General features: G+C 37.5%; 1 protein-coding gene across 1 annotated transcript in view; it reads left to right on the forward strand.

The window, feature by feature from the left end:
* The window catches only part of lepr (leptin receptor), a 45,708-nt gene that overhangs the window by 17,621 nt on the left and 10,537 nt on the right, over nucleotides 1–17,550 (forward strand). Inside the window, exons 3-10 of the mRNA XM_044361539.1 lie at nucleotides 2,910–2,967; nucleotides 4,677–4,729; nucleotides 6,681–6,926; nucleotides 9,883–10,006; nucleotides 11,049–11,236; nucleotides 13,661–13,809; nucleotides 14,944–15,085; nucleotides 17,264–17,424. Coding sequence (XP_044217474.1) covers nucleotides 2,910–2,967; nucleotides 4,677–4,729; nucleotides 6,681–6,926; nucleotides 9,883–10,006; nucleotides 11,049–11,236; nucleotides 13,661–13,809; nucleotides 14,944–15,085; nucleotides 17,264–17,424 — 1,121 coding nt within the window. The remainder of the gene's footprint in view (nucleotides 1–2,909; nucleotides 2,968–4,676; nucleotides 4,730–6,680; nucleotides 6,927–9,882; nucleotides 10,007–11,048; nucleotides 11,237–13,660; nucleotides 13,810–14,943; nucleotides 15,086–17,263; nucleotides 17,425–17,550) is intronic.

Below are 17,550 nucleotides of genomic sequence, written 5' to 3' on the forward strand. Positions count from 1 at the left end.
TCACATTTAAAGTTTCTAATTACCACATGTGTGTGTGTGTGTCTGGAGTCGCTCCTTCACACTCGTCCCTCTTTCTTCACACGTTCATGCGGATTTTTTCGCCTACTTCTGTCAAACTGACAGCTTGAATGTTTTTTTCACACCTGATGTACTTTTTCCTTGTGATATTTTCCATCTAGCCTCCACAAATAACAGCACTGTTGTAATAACGCTCTGCTTTGCATGATCCCTTGTCCCATACAGTAGGTTTATGATATGTTGTCTGATATTGAGATGTGTTGTTTTTTTCCCATATCATATCTCTCAAATTAATTGTTCTTGATGCACTTTTCATGATGAGAAACAAGAGTCACCAGAAATAATAACTTAACGACACATGTAATTTAACATTTCACGTAACAACTTGTCAGAAACAAACTACTACTGCTTCTGCTGCGTCTGTTGCTGCCTCTGCTGCTGCTGCTGCTGCTGCTGCTGATGATGATGAGGGGGGGAAACAAGCCGCGGCTTGAGACTGGCAGGGTAGTGAGTCAGACCAGGATGAATAGTTGGCGAGGTGGAGTCCTCCGGGGGGACAGAGCTTCCCTTGCATGTGGAAAATAGTTTTAAAATGGGCTAATCTAATTGTTTCCAAAGCAGAGGGGGAAGCAGGAGCCTGAAACATATGGATGGACCATCATCATCATCATAGTGAAGTTGTAGTTATACGATTTTGCCTGTGAGAAGTGTGCAGCTCTGAGAAACTGAGCATCAAGGTTTTGACTCGCTGTATCAGCTTAATGAGGTTTGTTTTTATAGCACAACAAAGCCTGCAGGCTGGAGATACACAGCAAAGAAATTTAGATAATCAGATTTTTTTTTGTATTCCATTTGCAAGATATCGTGAGCATAGATTAGACATCCTCTTCTGGACCCTTTTTCTCTCTTTATCTCCTCACTGCTGTTTTGTCTCAATATGGTTTCACACCCCTGTATGGTTAAACTTTCTTTTAGAACATCTCATTGGTTAATTCATGAGCTTGCTGAATTAGCCCAGGTTATATTAGTCATAAACATTTTCTCTATTGATTTTCCACTAGATTTAATTATATAATTATATTAGAATATATACAGTATGTATAGATTTTGTGATAAATCTGTGCATATACTTTAATAGAGGAATTCTAGTCCTAAAAGCACCGGTTTGGAGAGGACAAAGAAACTTATTGTTGGTATTTGTGCAAATGAGGGGCTAGGATCCGGCTTCTTTAATCTAACATGCAAATTTAAAACGAATGTGAAACCTGTCACTGCCACCTGGGGCTTATATCGACATTTCTGCCTGTGAGGGTAAAAAAGCTAAAGGCGCAGAAAATTAATTGATGTGTAAAATGCTGAATGTAATAATTACTTCAACATAAGTCGTTTTAATTGATTTTTTTTCAGTGGTTTCAGGAAGAAACAGAGTTGCAAATGAGATCCAAAAACCTCTTTCATTTAAAAATGGACAACTTTTCAGGGTGATAAATTCAAAACTTTAATGACTTGAGGTTACTGGCACCGAAGAAAATGTTTAATCTTGTCTGTTTTTAAGATAACACCACAAACTCCATTTAAATATTACGTTTTATAAAAAAAAAAAAAATCAATCCCAGCAGTCTCTGTTCCAGGTAACACAGAGACGTTTCTTTCTGATGATGAAAAACTCTGCTTGACACTTCATTACGTGTCCCTGCTGCTGCAGATGTTGTCAGAGTCAGTCAGCAGGGTTTGTTTTGAGGGCGATTAGAGGTGTGTGCCAAACGTGGGAACAAATGTGATTAAATACATGAGATGCTGCTCAGAGTTCTTCTTCACGTGTTATTTTGTCCTGCAGTCGTTGCTTATGCAGATGATGGTGCTTTGCATCCAATTAATTGTCTTGTTTTTGGTTATTTGTGCATCCTATGTGACAGTCAGCTACTTTTTCAAGAGGATCATATGACACATTAACACACTGACAGACTCTTCTACACATGCACAAGTTTCCAAACACATTTACAAATTGATTTGCAAATGATTACCTCTCTGCACATACTGAACACACAGTTCTTGGCATGAACACCCACACACTATAGCTCATCCACTGTGGTGTTTTTCATAGTGTGCTGTGTTTGTTTTGGTCTAGCATATCAATGAATTAATTGATGTGGTCTGTGGCTTGTGTGAAGTCACACTGTATTAATTAATTGCCACCCTGCTCTTGTTTGAGATCAAAACAAGCAACGGAAAGCTTTATAATAAAGGGCAGTATCTGTCAAAATAAAGAAAAAAACTTGTTATTAAGACAAGAAATGTTTGGGTAGACATGGTTAAAATGTCCTGAAGGGAATTGAAGGTTGGATTTTGAGTTTCAGAGAGAATACTAATTAAATAGCTCGTTCTTATCTAACTGTGGGCTGTCGTTCTTTGAAATGATTCTTGCATATATTGGTGACCCCTGGAGACCAGAGACATGGTCAAAATAAAGATGTGATTTTGCTGCAATATTCCTCCCTTGTTCTGAGTGGCAGAATTTTCTATTGTCATGAATGAACAGCTGTTGTGGAATATTTTATTAGTGAAGGGGAAGAGTAGGAGAGTGGGAGGTGTTCCCATCAGTGAGAGATCTGCCTCTGAAATCGGATCCATCTGAGAAATCCTTTGGTGTCTTCTTGTGCCACTGCTAGAGAAATTGCCTCTGCCGTCTTTCTGTCTCTGCACCTTTTCGAGGAGTATTTTTTTTAATTCAAGTGCTGCTCCTTTATGTGATACCCCCATTTATTCTAATCATGACACAGGTCTTTAGTCCTACTAGAGTCAAAATGTTCTTACCTGTAGCACTGCTTCAAATCTGTCTTTTATAATCACCTCAAGCAAAACCCCCTCTGTTTCTTTCTTTCTCTCCTCAGTGAGATTCACCTCAGGCAAAGCCCAGCTAGGCCATGCTCATGCTATGAACACCACAATGTAAGTATTGCAGTATATAGACAATTATACCTTCTACAGATTAAGGTGTGAATGTGGGTGTTGTTCAATCTCAAAACAGTAGTCTGAAATTAGGTGTATTGTATTATTTGGATTTGGGGAGATAAAATAACACTAACATTGTCTAGCCTCCAAAGGATTATGATTAGTTATGATTATAAATTAACCAATTAGCAACATTAATCATAAAATAAAAATCTAAAGCATATGAAATTGCAAAATTGCAATTCTCTTCTTTGATGCTTAAAGTCTCAGCTGAATGTGTGACAGGAACAACGTCACACCGGTACAACGTTTCGGTCTGTCTGACCTTTGTAAGGTATACTGTATCATTATACATTATATCAGGACAGATTATTTTCATTATTGTTTAATCTACTGATTATTTACTGTCATATATAACAAGAAAAGACACCAAATATTCACATTTGAGAAGCTAGAACCATCAAATGTTTGCCTTTGTTGCTTGAAAAATGAAAAAAAAAAAAATTATTAATCAATTGTTAAGATAGTTAGCAGAGTAATTTTTTTGTCAATCGACTGCTTGATTAATCAACTAATCATTGCAGTTCTACACTGTATATATATATATCATTATATAGTACAGAATATATTACTGCCAGAAAACATAATTATGCAGAAAGTATTGTTTTAGACAGACCATTTTAGGAAGATTTATTAATAAGAAAGTGGCATAATGGTGTAGCGTGGAACCTTAATGTCGGAACAGGTGATAACAGCACAGCTGAGTAAATGTGTCTAGATGTCAGTTATAACTTGGCTAAACGTTGCTGAAAAGTTAAACTATATTAGACAACTTTTGTTTCAGCTGCACTTCATTGACTATATTTCAATATGTGGATTCAACACAATTTTACGGACATACTTCAAACTCAGACACTGTCACTCTCACTACAATGTTAATGCAAGAGTTTACGAGTGAGATGTCACTGGAGTAATGGTGGCTTGTTTACTTCCACCTACAACCCAAAGTTGTTTATAACCTACTGAAAGTTGAGCAAGCCTGGGCAGCAATGCAGAAGAGTCATTAATGCAAGCTACTGTCCAGTGTCTTGTGTCAGAGTGCTTCACAGGAGAAGCTCTGTGTCAGATGAGTCATTGCAGAGAAGTTGGTCAACCAGTTCTTCCACTGTACTGCGGAACTGTGGCAAACACATGTGTCCCAGCACTGGATTACTCAAAGTGGCATACAAAGTCCCCACTGTTTTCTCATGAATGATAGCTTTTCTTTTGTCATCAGATTTGGAGATAATCATTGTTTCGTTTCATTTCATCAAGTGTAGATTATTTTGATTCCTTTGAATCGTACATAATCTGCAGAGTTGACGCCCATTTCAAGCTAATTCAAAATGCTGCTGCAAGAGTATTCACTAGAACACAGAAAATAGATCATACAATTGCATCAGGGTTTTAGATATTAAAAGTTACTGCTACAAACATGTTAAACACTGCTTTATGTTTATATAGCAACCTTAAATCAACTACTACCCTTGATACCTGACTTGTTTAATTTCTGCTCGTTCACTATCTAAACTGCAAAGGTTTTTTGCTCTTTATGCACCTGTTGTCTCAGTTTTAGTTTGCTTTTGCTTCTTATTTCATGTTGTACTGTTGCAGTTTCTCACTTCCATCTATCCATTATTGCTTATCCCCTCTTTGTCTCTCTACAGGGTTTGGTCTGTAATGTTGTCAGTCCTGATGCATATTTTTCTGGTGTCCCATGGTGAGTTCCATGTCTAGCACAACATCTGTGACCTCTCAGTGTGTGTGTGGTGTCTTCTTCCAACTACCACTAGTTTTCTTTTTTCAAAATAATCAATGTGAAACTTGCTTGCATCTGTAGTGAAGAGATAAGCTTACCTCGGAAAGTTTCACAATTAGTTTTTTGTGGAAAATTAGAAGAATGTTATGCTCCAAACAATCCAAAATCACACATCATAGTATTTCTCTCCTCAATCTCTTGTGGAGGGACACAATGTTAACAGCAGTGACAGGAATGGTAGAGGCCTTGGCATAGCAGCTTACACAAGCAGCTAATTTTGTACTTCTGTTGTATTATGTCATCATGCCAAAGTAATTTGAATGCATTGTAGTAGATATCTGCTTTGCATGCATGCAATATCCAGCTGAAGTTTTAAGTTGACTTCAGATCCAGCCATAGCAGTGTTTCTGCCGCCACTTCTGAGTTAAATGATATAATTTCTGCTGTTGATGAAAAACAAGACTTAAGTGAAACTTTAAAATCTGTCAAACATCTTTGTAGGTTATGTAGGAGTTTGTTTCAGCATCGCTTTTCCTCTCTCTAATTATCATTATCAGTTAATCTATAAATCAATCTAAGTTTCCCTTTATGCAGATGACACATTATTCTATGCCATAGCTTATCCCTGAAAACCTACAAACTCTTATTGATCTTAAATGGGTATTGAATGCCAAACATAAATAAATAGCTCTTTACAAACCTCACACATGCCTTAAATATTGAACAACTGACATCTAAGGGTCAATGAAGGATAAATAATCTTGTAAATATCATTTACAAGAGCTCACAAAAAATATAGACTGTTTAGCTTTCTGTGTAGACACACACAAAAATGATTTTCTTGTACAATCAGGCAACATTTTTTTCATTTAAAAATCTGGACAGTGTTGATATTTAGATGTATGAATCATCATCTACACGAATGTCATTAGATATCTTATACAACAGGACTCTATTGTTTATAATCTGTCACAACACATCAGTGTGATTTGTACCAGTGTGAATGTTAGTCTTCTTAGATGAAGGTAGTATTTGTGTCGAATCCTGAAATACCTAATGGTTTTTCAATTATTGTTTACAATTCAGCTTTCAACTGACATTTCATTCTGTGATAGCACTCAGCTTTTGAAGAGTTGACAATGGGCATGATGTGTAAGTCTATATTATATCCTGAGACACTGGACGCAGCAGTCTCATACCATTATTGACACATGGATCCTTAAGATATGTGTTACAGATGACAGATTTCCCCTGTGTATGGCTTGTGTGGTTAGAGCTGTCAAAATGAAAACTTCTTCTTTGACAATACAGTACATTATCCACTACCAGCTGTCAAACCTACATGATGACTTTCACCTGGACCAAATCAATAACACGTCAGGTGTGCTCTAACAAAACCTTAGTCTATTTCTCAGATTCTTTCTCCATTTTTTCACAGCATGGCCATCGGTTGTTTCCTCATTTTAAAAGAGCTGTTAATATTGCAAAACCTTTTGGGGAATAGAAACCAAAATCAAAGGGACAAAAAATTAAAATGACCTTCATCTAAGCTTTTGTTCGCAAATTTATTCCCATCAATTTTGCCTTTTGGTCCTTTTACTCTATGACAATCTGTTAATATTACATATCTTTTATTAATGATAAAACCTCAAACAACTTGTTGGTACATTTTTAACAATTCAACATAACCTTAGACAAAAATATATATTTTTTATTTAACTTACATGACATCTGTACAAATAGATTTTGACAGCAAAAGAGAACTATTCCATTGCTGCTCACATTGTTTAAAAATTGGTTCTGTTGTACACAGAAAGTACAAAATTTAAAATATAAGGCCACTGTGAATATATTCTATATTTCACATGAATGTGTCAAACCTGAGCTAACCCCCCTGCCTCTCTGTGAGCAGGTGCTCTGTGTTTGGAGCCCAAGGAGGGAGCCTCTGTCCAGGCAGGTGCTCTGAACCTACCATGGCAGGATGAGCTGTGCTGTGACTCACCTTCAGGCCACCTCGCTGTGGAGGAGGACGGCACGCACACACTGGAGAACCGCACAACCGCTCTGAACAACCTCTCTGAATCAAACCTCCCACACTATCCTCACTGCAGCTTCAGGAGCCTGACAATCACATCACGTCATCACAAGCCCTCTGGCGGTAATAATCTTTTTAACAAATGAATCATATCTGTCATTGTTGTTGAGTACTGTGAACCACACATTTACCGTCTTGCATAATTAAAAAATGTTGACTGTCTTGTCGTGGCTTGTCAGGATTCTCCTGTCCTGGTTACATTTTTTAAACGAGAGTCAGCATGTAGGGAGTTATTTAATTTCTTCTCTTTCGTTTTTATTGTCACGTATTGAAGTCAAATACAAACCCATTGATATTAAACTGTAATAGACAGGTTTTACAGTGGTTGATTCAGGCTTCAGGCTCAACCTTCCACAATCACTTGACAACATACAGTTAAAGTTGAAGTTTCTTATAAGTTTTCTCCAACTGAAACAATATGTCTTTTAAGACAATCAAAATTCACAGACTGAAATACCAGAGGCCGCTCTGTCTACTCTGCATCAAGCTTAATGAACCAGACTATCTGGTAACTACTTTTACTTACAAGTAGTGTGGCACTTTGGCCAGTGGGTCGCCTTAACTTGAATCAAGGAACATGCTCACTTAAAGCTGGAGTTCAGGACTTTTACATATAAATGAACGTCCGTTACATTCAAGCCCTTGCCAAATGAATTTACACAATGCTGATTTAGCCCATCACCGCCAAATAAATCTGTCTGTATTTCACAGTATACAGAGTTCTTAAATCTGGTGTCTAGTATGACATTCCCGCACTGGCGCACAGGTAGTGCTGAAGCTAAGTGTCCCAGAATGCATTTCACACCAACTGGCAGCGATGGCAGAGACTAAGCTGTTGTAATTTTCGCTGTAGGACTGTTAATATGTCACTAAAGTTTGAATATTTTTGCAGAAAGTAACCATTTAGATTCCCAATATGTGGTAAGTTTAATGCCTATTTGGAAATTTGCACCGACGTTTGCGGAGATGTTAGGAGCCACTGGCTGGTGTGAGACCAGCTGGTCGGAATACGCCATTAAGCACATTGACAGTGTTTTTGTAACTACTCTCAGTGCCAGAAAGGGGAGACAGAAGTTCTGCACTGCAGGTTTAATCATTAACAAGTCTTACCTTTCTTTATAATCTTATCCTGGAATGTTGCAGGCTCAAAGGTTTTGTTTAGAGGTTCAAAGATCCTGGCTTTTTTGTTTTTTTTGGCTCTGGGCGTTGGATTAGATGTGACGTGACGTGCAGAATCGTCCAGTATCAACGCAATTACTAGGTTACTAGGCTGGCTTACACACTACTAAGATTTTAAGGAATCTTGTTGGAGTTTTTGACCACTCGTGTTTTGAGGAGTGAGTCCCTGTTTTGTTTGTATTTTCTGCTCTTCTAGCAGGTGATGTGATACACATTCCATATGATGGTCTCATGCTATGCCTTGCTTGACTCCAGACAAAACATATGATAAAAATAGTAGTCAGTACAAGACAAACATGATGTTCATTTATGTTCCCTCATACAAAGGGAACATAAATGAACATCATCATCATCCCTCTGTATGAGGGAACATAAATGTAACTGTGTTTGTTTACAAGAAAACCTTTAAGTGAAACACTTATAATCCTAAGTAGCAACAGGGTAGCTTAAGTGGCTCTTGCTCATCAGAACAAACAGCAGGGATAGTGTGACAGAGCCTCATGATTCTGCCTGCAGCCCCGTCACTTGTCAGTGATAGAGATGCCCCCAAAGATCAGTGTGACATACTCATTACACTTTAACGACTTTTCATTTGGCATCCCTCCCGGCCTCCCATCAGGGTGTGTGACCATGAGAGTCTTGTGCTGTGATCAATTCACAAGATGTTCTGGCTAATAAGGATTCCCTCTTCCTTTTATCCGATAGCACAATAGAATCAAACCAGCTGTTATTACTTCTTCTACTGATCTAGAAATGGTTCAGCACCACTATTTTCTAGCAAAGGAAGAAATAATAGGGGTCGTTAAGTTTAAAAAGCAACTGCAGGCCAGTTAACATGAGGCACAATTATAAAACGCTCTCTTGATATTGTCAGTGTGGAGGTGAAGATGGGGATGAGGCGATATTTAAACACGAGGGAGGTGAGGAGGATTTGTTTGTTTGCATCGATCCATGAGGCACAGTGACGCATCCATGTCAATGGTGATTAGCTAAACCCTTTCCAGCCCCTCCAAGCAATGATAATTTAACAGAGAATTTAAGTGCCTGCGCTGTGCCCCCTGATTGTGTTATGAGGCCTTTTGACTGTCAGGAGTGTGATTCATCTCCTGTTAGACACAATCCAAAGTCAATAGAGTATGTTAAGAGATCCTTACATTTCATTTCATCATTTTACCTGTTCAACTACTCAGATCTTTTGTTGCTTTTAGCAATAAAAATGTCCCCAAGATCTGTGTGGGTTAATGACTGCAGGCAGTTGTGCTTGAACATAGAAATACAGTTTTATAAATATGTGGATCTCTGGCCAGGACAGGTCCTAGATAATAATCTACAGTAGAGTCTGCAACATGCAAAATATTTGACATAAATACTAACCATTTGCTTTCATATAATCTGCAATCTGTATCTTATGTATGCAACATTAACTGGCAGACATGGTAGTAAATTTTGTCCAACTGGAAGTAAAAACTGTAATTTTATACACATTTTATATCAGAACTAAATTGGCAACTGTGTGTGAATGACAGATTATTTTCAGGCTAAGAAAGAGAGAGAAAAAAAAAACTTATTTGACTTCAAATGGATGAATCCGAGACTTTTAAAATCTTCTTTTTTTTCCCTCCATGACTAAATTGTTTGGCAGGAGGAGCCCTGTCACCATATTGTTGATTGCAGCAATAATATTTCTCTTTGTTGAAAGTATGAAGTTCCCAAGCAGCGGCTTAGTTCTCAGAATATTAAGCTAGGTCATTTTCTCAGAAGCCTTTATTAGAAAATGACAGTCAACTGGTGGAGATGGCGCCGATGGTGCTACTAACATGCAAATGTAATTTCTTGTCAGGCACCTGTTTGGACATGCTGTGCAGAATTGATGAAAACTGGGAGAGTTTTACTTGTGATCTTCAGCCTCACGGCCCACCGTCAGACACACCGAATCTTATGGCAGTTAGTTTACAGCGCCTGCCGTGAGTATGAAGCTGCACCCTCTTATTGTTTCATTCCTGTCTTGCTTTTCCACAATGTGTGAATGAGTCTGTGTGTGTGTGTTTATGTGTGTGTGTGTTTAAGTCTGAGCTGAAGCTTTCCCGACTGCGCAGCGGGAGGTTAACCATGTGTGTTTGCTTTGATCAGTAGAGGGGAAGCTGTGTGATATCACACTGGCTCCAGCCTTTTATTGTGGTTGGGATAAAGAGACCAATTCACAATTGATCTAAGGCACATTTGACAAGAGATGAAGGACAAAGTAAAACTCTTGTTGTGCAGTCAAGGTTCTGAAATGTTTATTTCAAAAGTCAACATAATATGATAAAACACTCCCACCTCAACGTCCATTCAATAGCTGTTCTGGAGTTTTCGATCATTTCACATAGGGCTGCAATTAATGAATATTTTCATTTTCGATTAACCTGTCAATTATTTTCTCGATTAATTGATTAGTTGTTTAAACTATAAAATGTCAGAAAATGGTGGAAATTGTTGATCACTGTTTCCCAGAGGCCAAAGTGATGTCCGTAAATGTCTTATTTTGTCCCAACCAACCCAAAGATATTCAGTTTAGTATCATAGAAGACTAAAGAAACCAGAAAATATTCACATTTAAGAAGCTGGAATCAGAGAATTAATGATTTCTTAAAAAATGGATGTTTAAATTTCCATTTTTGCACTCTACTTTAAGGACTTCTCATCTATGCTGATGATGATGATGTGATATGATCAAAAGCTCCAAAACAGCTAATAAATGGACCTTGAGATTAGATTATCATGTCCATGAAACCCATTAAACTCTGAAAGATATGTTAAAACAAAATGGCAAATGGAGATTAAATGTGACAGATGTCTGCTGAATTGATTTTAAATGGTCTTATTTTGATTAGATGTTGAAGTCACAGAAACATGTTGTTTCCATCTTTTTGCTACTTTTTTGACTCTCAGTGATATTTAGTTTTGATTACATTACATTCACTGAGAAAACAGAGTGACCAAAGCATTTTTTGTATCCATTTCCAGCTCCCAGAGCGGGGGCTCTGAGGTCAACGATGGGAACACTGCATCTTATAATCCTGTTGTCTGTGAAGCAGAGGATTCCTTCATGTGCTCACTTGCGCTTGACTCTACAAGCTTCGTTACCATGGTGACCGTCAGCATCTCTGGCGCTGTAGCTCCACCAATTCTTCTCAGAGTTCCAGCCCGACCTGGTAAAAGAGGGATTTCTTTCTTTTTTTACTCTTTCTTTGTTTCGTATTACAGTAACACATTACAGTTTGTCTTCCCTTTTTATAAGAGGTTTACAATGATCCATAACTTCTTGATCCACTTCAGTTAAAACAACTAATAAACTTTAGTCTCTCAGAATCAAAGAGCAAGGGCTTCTTTCTAAACTTACTATTTTGAATCCACATTCAGCGGGCAGTCATACGGGCATAAATCTGTCCCAGAAGAGGCAGATTTCCCGTTTCCTGTAGTAAAGAAAAGTACTTTACTATGGCCATGGTAGAGAAAACTAAATAACTTCATGGCCTGATTCTACTGCGCTTAAAATAGTGTATTCTTCCTGTCCAAAAAAACCCCCAAACATTTACCATAAGTGACCTAGTAAGTTTAAAGTAAAAGCTTCACATTTCCATCAGCTGTAGATACTTTACTTATAAGAGGTTTATAAAACTTCTCTCTTTACCACCACAATTTGAATCAGGCATAATTTGTAAGATGTAACTAATGGCTGTACTGATGATTAATTAATTAATGATGTAGTATTTCTTTATAGGTCGTAAGGATAGTACGATAGTAAGGAGCTGTTGGTAAGGACAAGATTTAAGTAATTAGGTATAACTAAAAATAAATCAAGCCATTAGTTACAAGTTATATGTAAACTTCATATCATATGCTTTAGGAGAAAGTGGAACCTGTTTCCCATTAAGTTAGTAACTAACATACAGGCTTACATTCGCCCTACCTCTGGGCAACTTCTGCAATAAAACTCCACCTTCCTCGATCCTAAATTATATCTGTGGTGCAAGTCATTTTTTAAATTTGCATTTTTGGTAAACCATCTTTCCCTCAGCTTGCCTCATTTATCTGTGCTTCAGTAAATAATTTCCTACATTTCTTACAATGCAACCCCAACGGTACTGCATTAACTCCAGAATCAACAAGGCAAGAGTCTTTCTAATTAAGTAAAAGCAGGAAATGCATTTCAGACTACAATGAATGAAGGATGCACTGTTCAAGTTTACTACAGCAAGTCATTAGCAGCAAGTTCCTGGCATTGTTCAAAGTTACCGAATTACTGGCATTAGAGTAGCACGAAAAAAACAGCCAAGTGTGAAGATGATCCAGCACACTAATGTTTAAAACACCAACCACTACAAGGCTGAATCTGGACAGATAAGGTGAAAGTCTTTCATTTGGGTGTGATTGGCCGACGTGACTGGAATACAGCCGAGAGTAGATGAGACACAGTCTTGTGTGTGCGTGAACTAGGCTGTGAGATCTCTATAGTGATAGACAAGGACTTTCCATGCTGTGTTTGTTCAACTACACCTCTGTGGTTAAACTGACGGAGCATAACAGAAACTAAGTAGTAACCTTATGTTGCCCAAGTTTGTTCACTCTGCATATTTATCCTTTTGCTCCTGTTTTAGTTCACTACAGTGTCACTAATACAGCATTCATCCTTCTGAGTGTGCTTTTTTTTCTGCTCTTGAAAGAAAAGCTTCAATAATATTTTCTTCCAACCTTTAAATGATATAATACCGATATCTTTGATTAGATAACGATGTTGTTTCTCCTTGACTTACGCGTGCGATTGAGTCTTTCAGAAGTGTCTGTGTGTAAGTGAAAATAAATTGTAAAGTAATTACTCATGCTGTTGAGTAATCTCTTCTCTCCCAGTAGGCATCTTTGTGGTTTTATGAGACTTAATTATCTCTTGTTGTATTTTTCGTAATCAAGTGGTGTATTGGGACATATTTGCATGTCTCATGTGTACAGATAATTCATTTAAAAAATTTAATTTACCAGTTGCACGGTTTGACACAAAATGTATTCATTGACATTTAAGTGCATAAGCTTCATATATATGTAAAGACCAAAAGGTGAAGTGAATTTGCCATTTATGCCGAGCAGAGAAATTATATGCTGTCTATATTCTTCATTAACTATGTGCTCAAGTTGTGATTGATTCATTTATTTAATATTGATAATCCTGATATGAGGACTGGAGGAGTATTGATCCTCACTGCATGAAGATAAGTTTAATTACATAAAATGCCAAATTTAGATGAACAGTGACATGAATCAGAGACAGTAAATGACTAATCCTGCTATAAATAAATAATGATTTACCTTAAGGCCACACAACAGATCCTCAAAATCCCTAACAGGTAGAAACTCAAATACAGTAATTTTATGATCCAGAAGGAAAAAACATAATCTTCTAATTTTATTTACAGTTATTGTAATGATCCATAGGATTTAGTAACCCTTAATAATGCCATCTAATATTAAGGCAGAATCCAAGTGGAATTATGATTGTGAGTAAATTGTCTGAAGTGTATTGATTCTACTGTGGAACATACTGTATACATGTGCTCTTAAAATAATCTATTTTTATGCTACAGCGAAACCCAGTCCTCCCTTCAACCTTTCACATATCCAGACCATCGAGGCAGAACTGATTTTACACTGGGACGACCCAGAAGACTTTGGTTCCGGTCCGCTGAGATATGAGGTCCGATACTCCTCTGACACCACTCATCCAGCCTGGCAGGTGAATACTAACCTGTGCTACACTAAGCAGGGATAAAATACCATACCAGAGTAAGAGACACCTCCACAGATCTCACTGTCACAGTCAAGTGATCTGACATTTACTGTAGGTTTGTTAAGGTCAAGTTACTTTTTACTTTATGTTGAAGCCGAAATGTCACATCTATTATTCTCTGTTTTTAGCAAGAATAGATGCCTCAGTGGTTTCATGTAGCTCAAAACAGGAAGTCTTACGGGTAAAATGCAAAAATATTTCCATCTAGTACAAATGTTTTAAATATTACAGATCATACAGAAGGCCAATTATGACATACGAGAATTGGTTATAAATATTCTTTATGTGAAGCATATGTGCAGAAAGATTACAGCATTTTGTGGAGTAAATAAAACGTTTCTTTTTTAGATGTGTGAAAACAAAACCACATAAGAGAATCATATACAAGTTATGCATTCAGCAAGTCACACAGTCGCCTTTCACTGCAGGAGCGCTGCTTGCACGCTGAACAAATTTCCACTGTCAAGATCAAGTGCTTATTTAATGTGACTTGCTTGCTTGCAGTAGTGGTTTTAATTGCCTCATAGAGTGTTCTTAGAATTCAACAGTGCACACAGTGTTCAGACACTGTATGATTCATCCAGAAGTGGGACTTTAGACCTATAAGACTCCTATAAATAAATAAAGTATGTTTTCAGTCTTTCTCTTTACATCTTTTTAGTTTGGGTGTTAAGAGGAAGTCACATTTGCTATGAATTTGATACTTTTTAATTTGAAGTAATGACTTAAGGAAACACCCTTAATTTGTTTCAATATTTGGTATTCATACTAGTAGGAAAAAAAGTCTACCGTTACACTCCTGCTTTGGCTTTGAAAGAGTTTCCCAAATAAGATATTCCCTCTAGAGATTTCTTTTGATTTTACCAAAAAGCATAAGAAACATGTCAGAAATATTCAGGTGTCTACTACACACACCATCCAGTTATGGATACAGTCTGGTTTTGTGTTTTGGTAACAGTTACAGTTGATGACACAACAAACGATGATAGATTTTGAGTCATTGCTCTCATTACAACATGCCCAACTATGCTCGAGTCAGTTTGTGTAAGTGTTTGTTCATTCCCTCTCTGCTGTCTTCAGATGGTTTCTGTGCCTGGAGAGCCCAGGATGCTTCTGGATCTGAAGCCCCGACTGAACTACACCATCCAGGTTCACTGCTCCAGCTTGGATGAACCTCCACTGTGGAGTGACTGGAGTGAACCGTACCACATCTACCTTGACAGTAAGAAGCACCTTTCACCTGCTTAGACTGAAATTGTTTTCTTTTTATTCTTTTGGTTCTTTTCCTCATACACCTTTGGTGGAAATCACTGACTTAGTATTTGTTTTTTTTTAATTCAATATTTTGATCAGATTGTATTTCAGACAGCAGTTTGGGTGCAGGATTGAAAAGACCAAAAAAACAAAAAACAAATGACAAACTATGAAAATATTTAGAGGGCTATCTACGTCAGTTGTGCAGTTTATTTCCAACTTTCCAGGTTTGCAATTTTATGTTTGCTCTTTTACAGAAAGTCATTGAAATGGAATATAAATCTAATTATGTTGCTTGGCAACATGCTGATAGTTGAGTTACATTATGATTCATTTACAGATTGATGCCTCTAGCCCTTGTTAGAATTAGACATTGAGGTGAGTCACAACCGTAGTTTTTGTGTATATAGTTTTTGTCTTGATAACATTGCGCAGATGCAGCTAAAACTAAATATTAATATAAGATTATTTAATTGCTACTTTGCAATCTGCTGCAGATTTTGTACTTGTTTCTCTCAGTCAGTCTGCCTTAAATATTGCAAGTTGGCTCCTCTGTTTGCAAGTTTGTTGAACAAAATATGGATGGGATGCAAACAGAACACAATAAGAAGACAAACACTCTCAGTTCCCTGCTGATGATTTGAACCTTGACAGCGATCTGTGTTGTTTCAGAAATCCAACAGCTGAGCTGAGTGGCAATTGGGGAATTGGATGATCCTAAAATCAGGGAGCAAAATCATATAATTTCACCTTTTCACTGGCTATCATCCTAAATCAGTCCTGCTGACTGCATTTCAACTCTTATTTTTTGAGAGGTCCTGTAGAAAAGGACTCATCACTGACTGCAGCAGAGCCAACAGCTAACCTCAATTACTTCAGGTAGATTTATTTCAGTGCTCAACTATTGAAAATGAGTCTAGCTCATTAGCCTGAGCCATGAAGAGCTCATTCCAATGTGGCCACATCAATAGGCTCTGAATCAGAGGTCGGTCTCTAAGGTTAGTAACCAGCTATAAATCATAGTATGACACAACAGCATATTAATTCATAGAGCTGAACATGAAGCAGACATATATGTGCAGAAGTTTTAAAAATGATGAAACTGAGAGTTGAGAAATGAGACTGAGAATTGATGGCACACCCATGACCCCTTTTAGGTGCCATCAGAGACACAGGTTGGTTGTTAATCTGTTCTCTACAACATCAGACTGTTAATAAAATATTAACACCAGCCTGACGGCTTTTATCAACACAGGGGACAATTTGAGTCTAGTATCTGGCAGTGATTTGTGTTGTGTTTTCATGGTAGAAGTGTGTGTGTGTGTGTGTGTGTGTGTGTGTGTGTGTAGACGTTTCTGTTTACAGGAAGGTTGCTCTTCTACTGTAAATCACATGAGGAAACCTGACCATGGTGCAAAAACGTGTTTGTATCATCACGAGTCAGTGTAGGGGTTAAAAGTTTGTGAGACTCAGCAGCTCCTGAGTCATCACACCAAAACAAGCCACTGAAAATGTCCTCTATTGTCTCCAGTGATGGCAGGAAGTCTTCCAAAAACAGCATAATAAAATAATTCAAATGTTTGGAGAAGGTAAAATAATTACTCTTGGAAAAGTTTAGTGGTTTAAAATATACATATGCATGTGCATACTATATGCACACAGAAGTACACACAAAGTTTGAAGGCCATTTCAGTTTTCTTTTGTTGAGCTCTTTTCTTTCTTTTCCTTTCTTTTGCTGATGAGTCACAGTCCTTTTTTGCCATTGCTGGCATGCAGTAGTTTGCTTTTCTGCAGATGTTCATCTGAGAAGGTAGTTAGATAACCCTCGCACTCAGTCCATGTCTGACCATGTTACAAACAATGGATTTAAAAAAACAAAGTGTTCAAAATTCCTGAAAAAGTTGTTTTTTTTCCCTATTGTAATGATTGTGATTGAAACTGTGAATGAATGAGAATGACTCAGGAGTTTCTTCAACTGAGGGTTTTGTTCTTTTGACATATGTTTAGCTTTTTGTCTTTTGCGTCTTCCTTTCTGAAGGGTACATTGTCAAAAAAAATGATTGCAAAAAGCTAATTGCAAAAAGAGTAAACATAAGATTTATAAAAAAAATCAAACCACATAATGATATTTTTTGTGTATGTTTAGCGGTGAGCTACATCCCTGAGAAAGTGGTGGCCCGACCGGGGGAGAACGTAACAGTTTATTGTGTATTCAACGACCACAGCATCAATGCCAGCACGGCCATGTGGATGCTCAACTTCCAACAGCCGCTTCATCGCAGCCAGTACCACCCAGTCAACCAGTGGGTAAGAAAAAACTCTCCTTTCAGGGTTTCGCTCTGTATTTTTGTATTTTTCTGGGAACATTTCCAAAAAGTTAAATAACTTCCCTGTGAATTTTATAAAAGTACAGTCTATGTAAATAAGTGTATA

The sequence above is a fragment of the Thunnus albacares genome, chromosome 9 (genome assembly GCF_914725855.1).
Source record: "Thunnus albacares chromosome 9, fThuAlb1.1, whole genome shotgun sequence".
Classification (NCBI taxonomy): Eukaryota; Metazoa; Chordata; class Actinopteri; order Scombriformes; family Scombridae; genus Thunnus; species Thunnus albacares.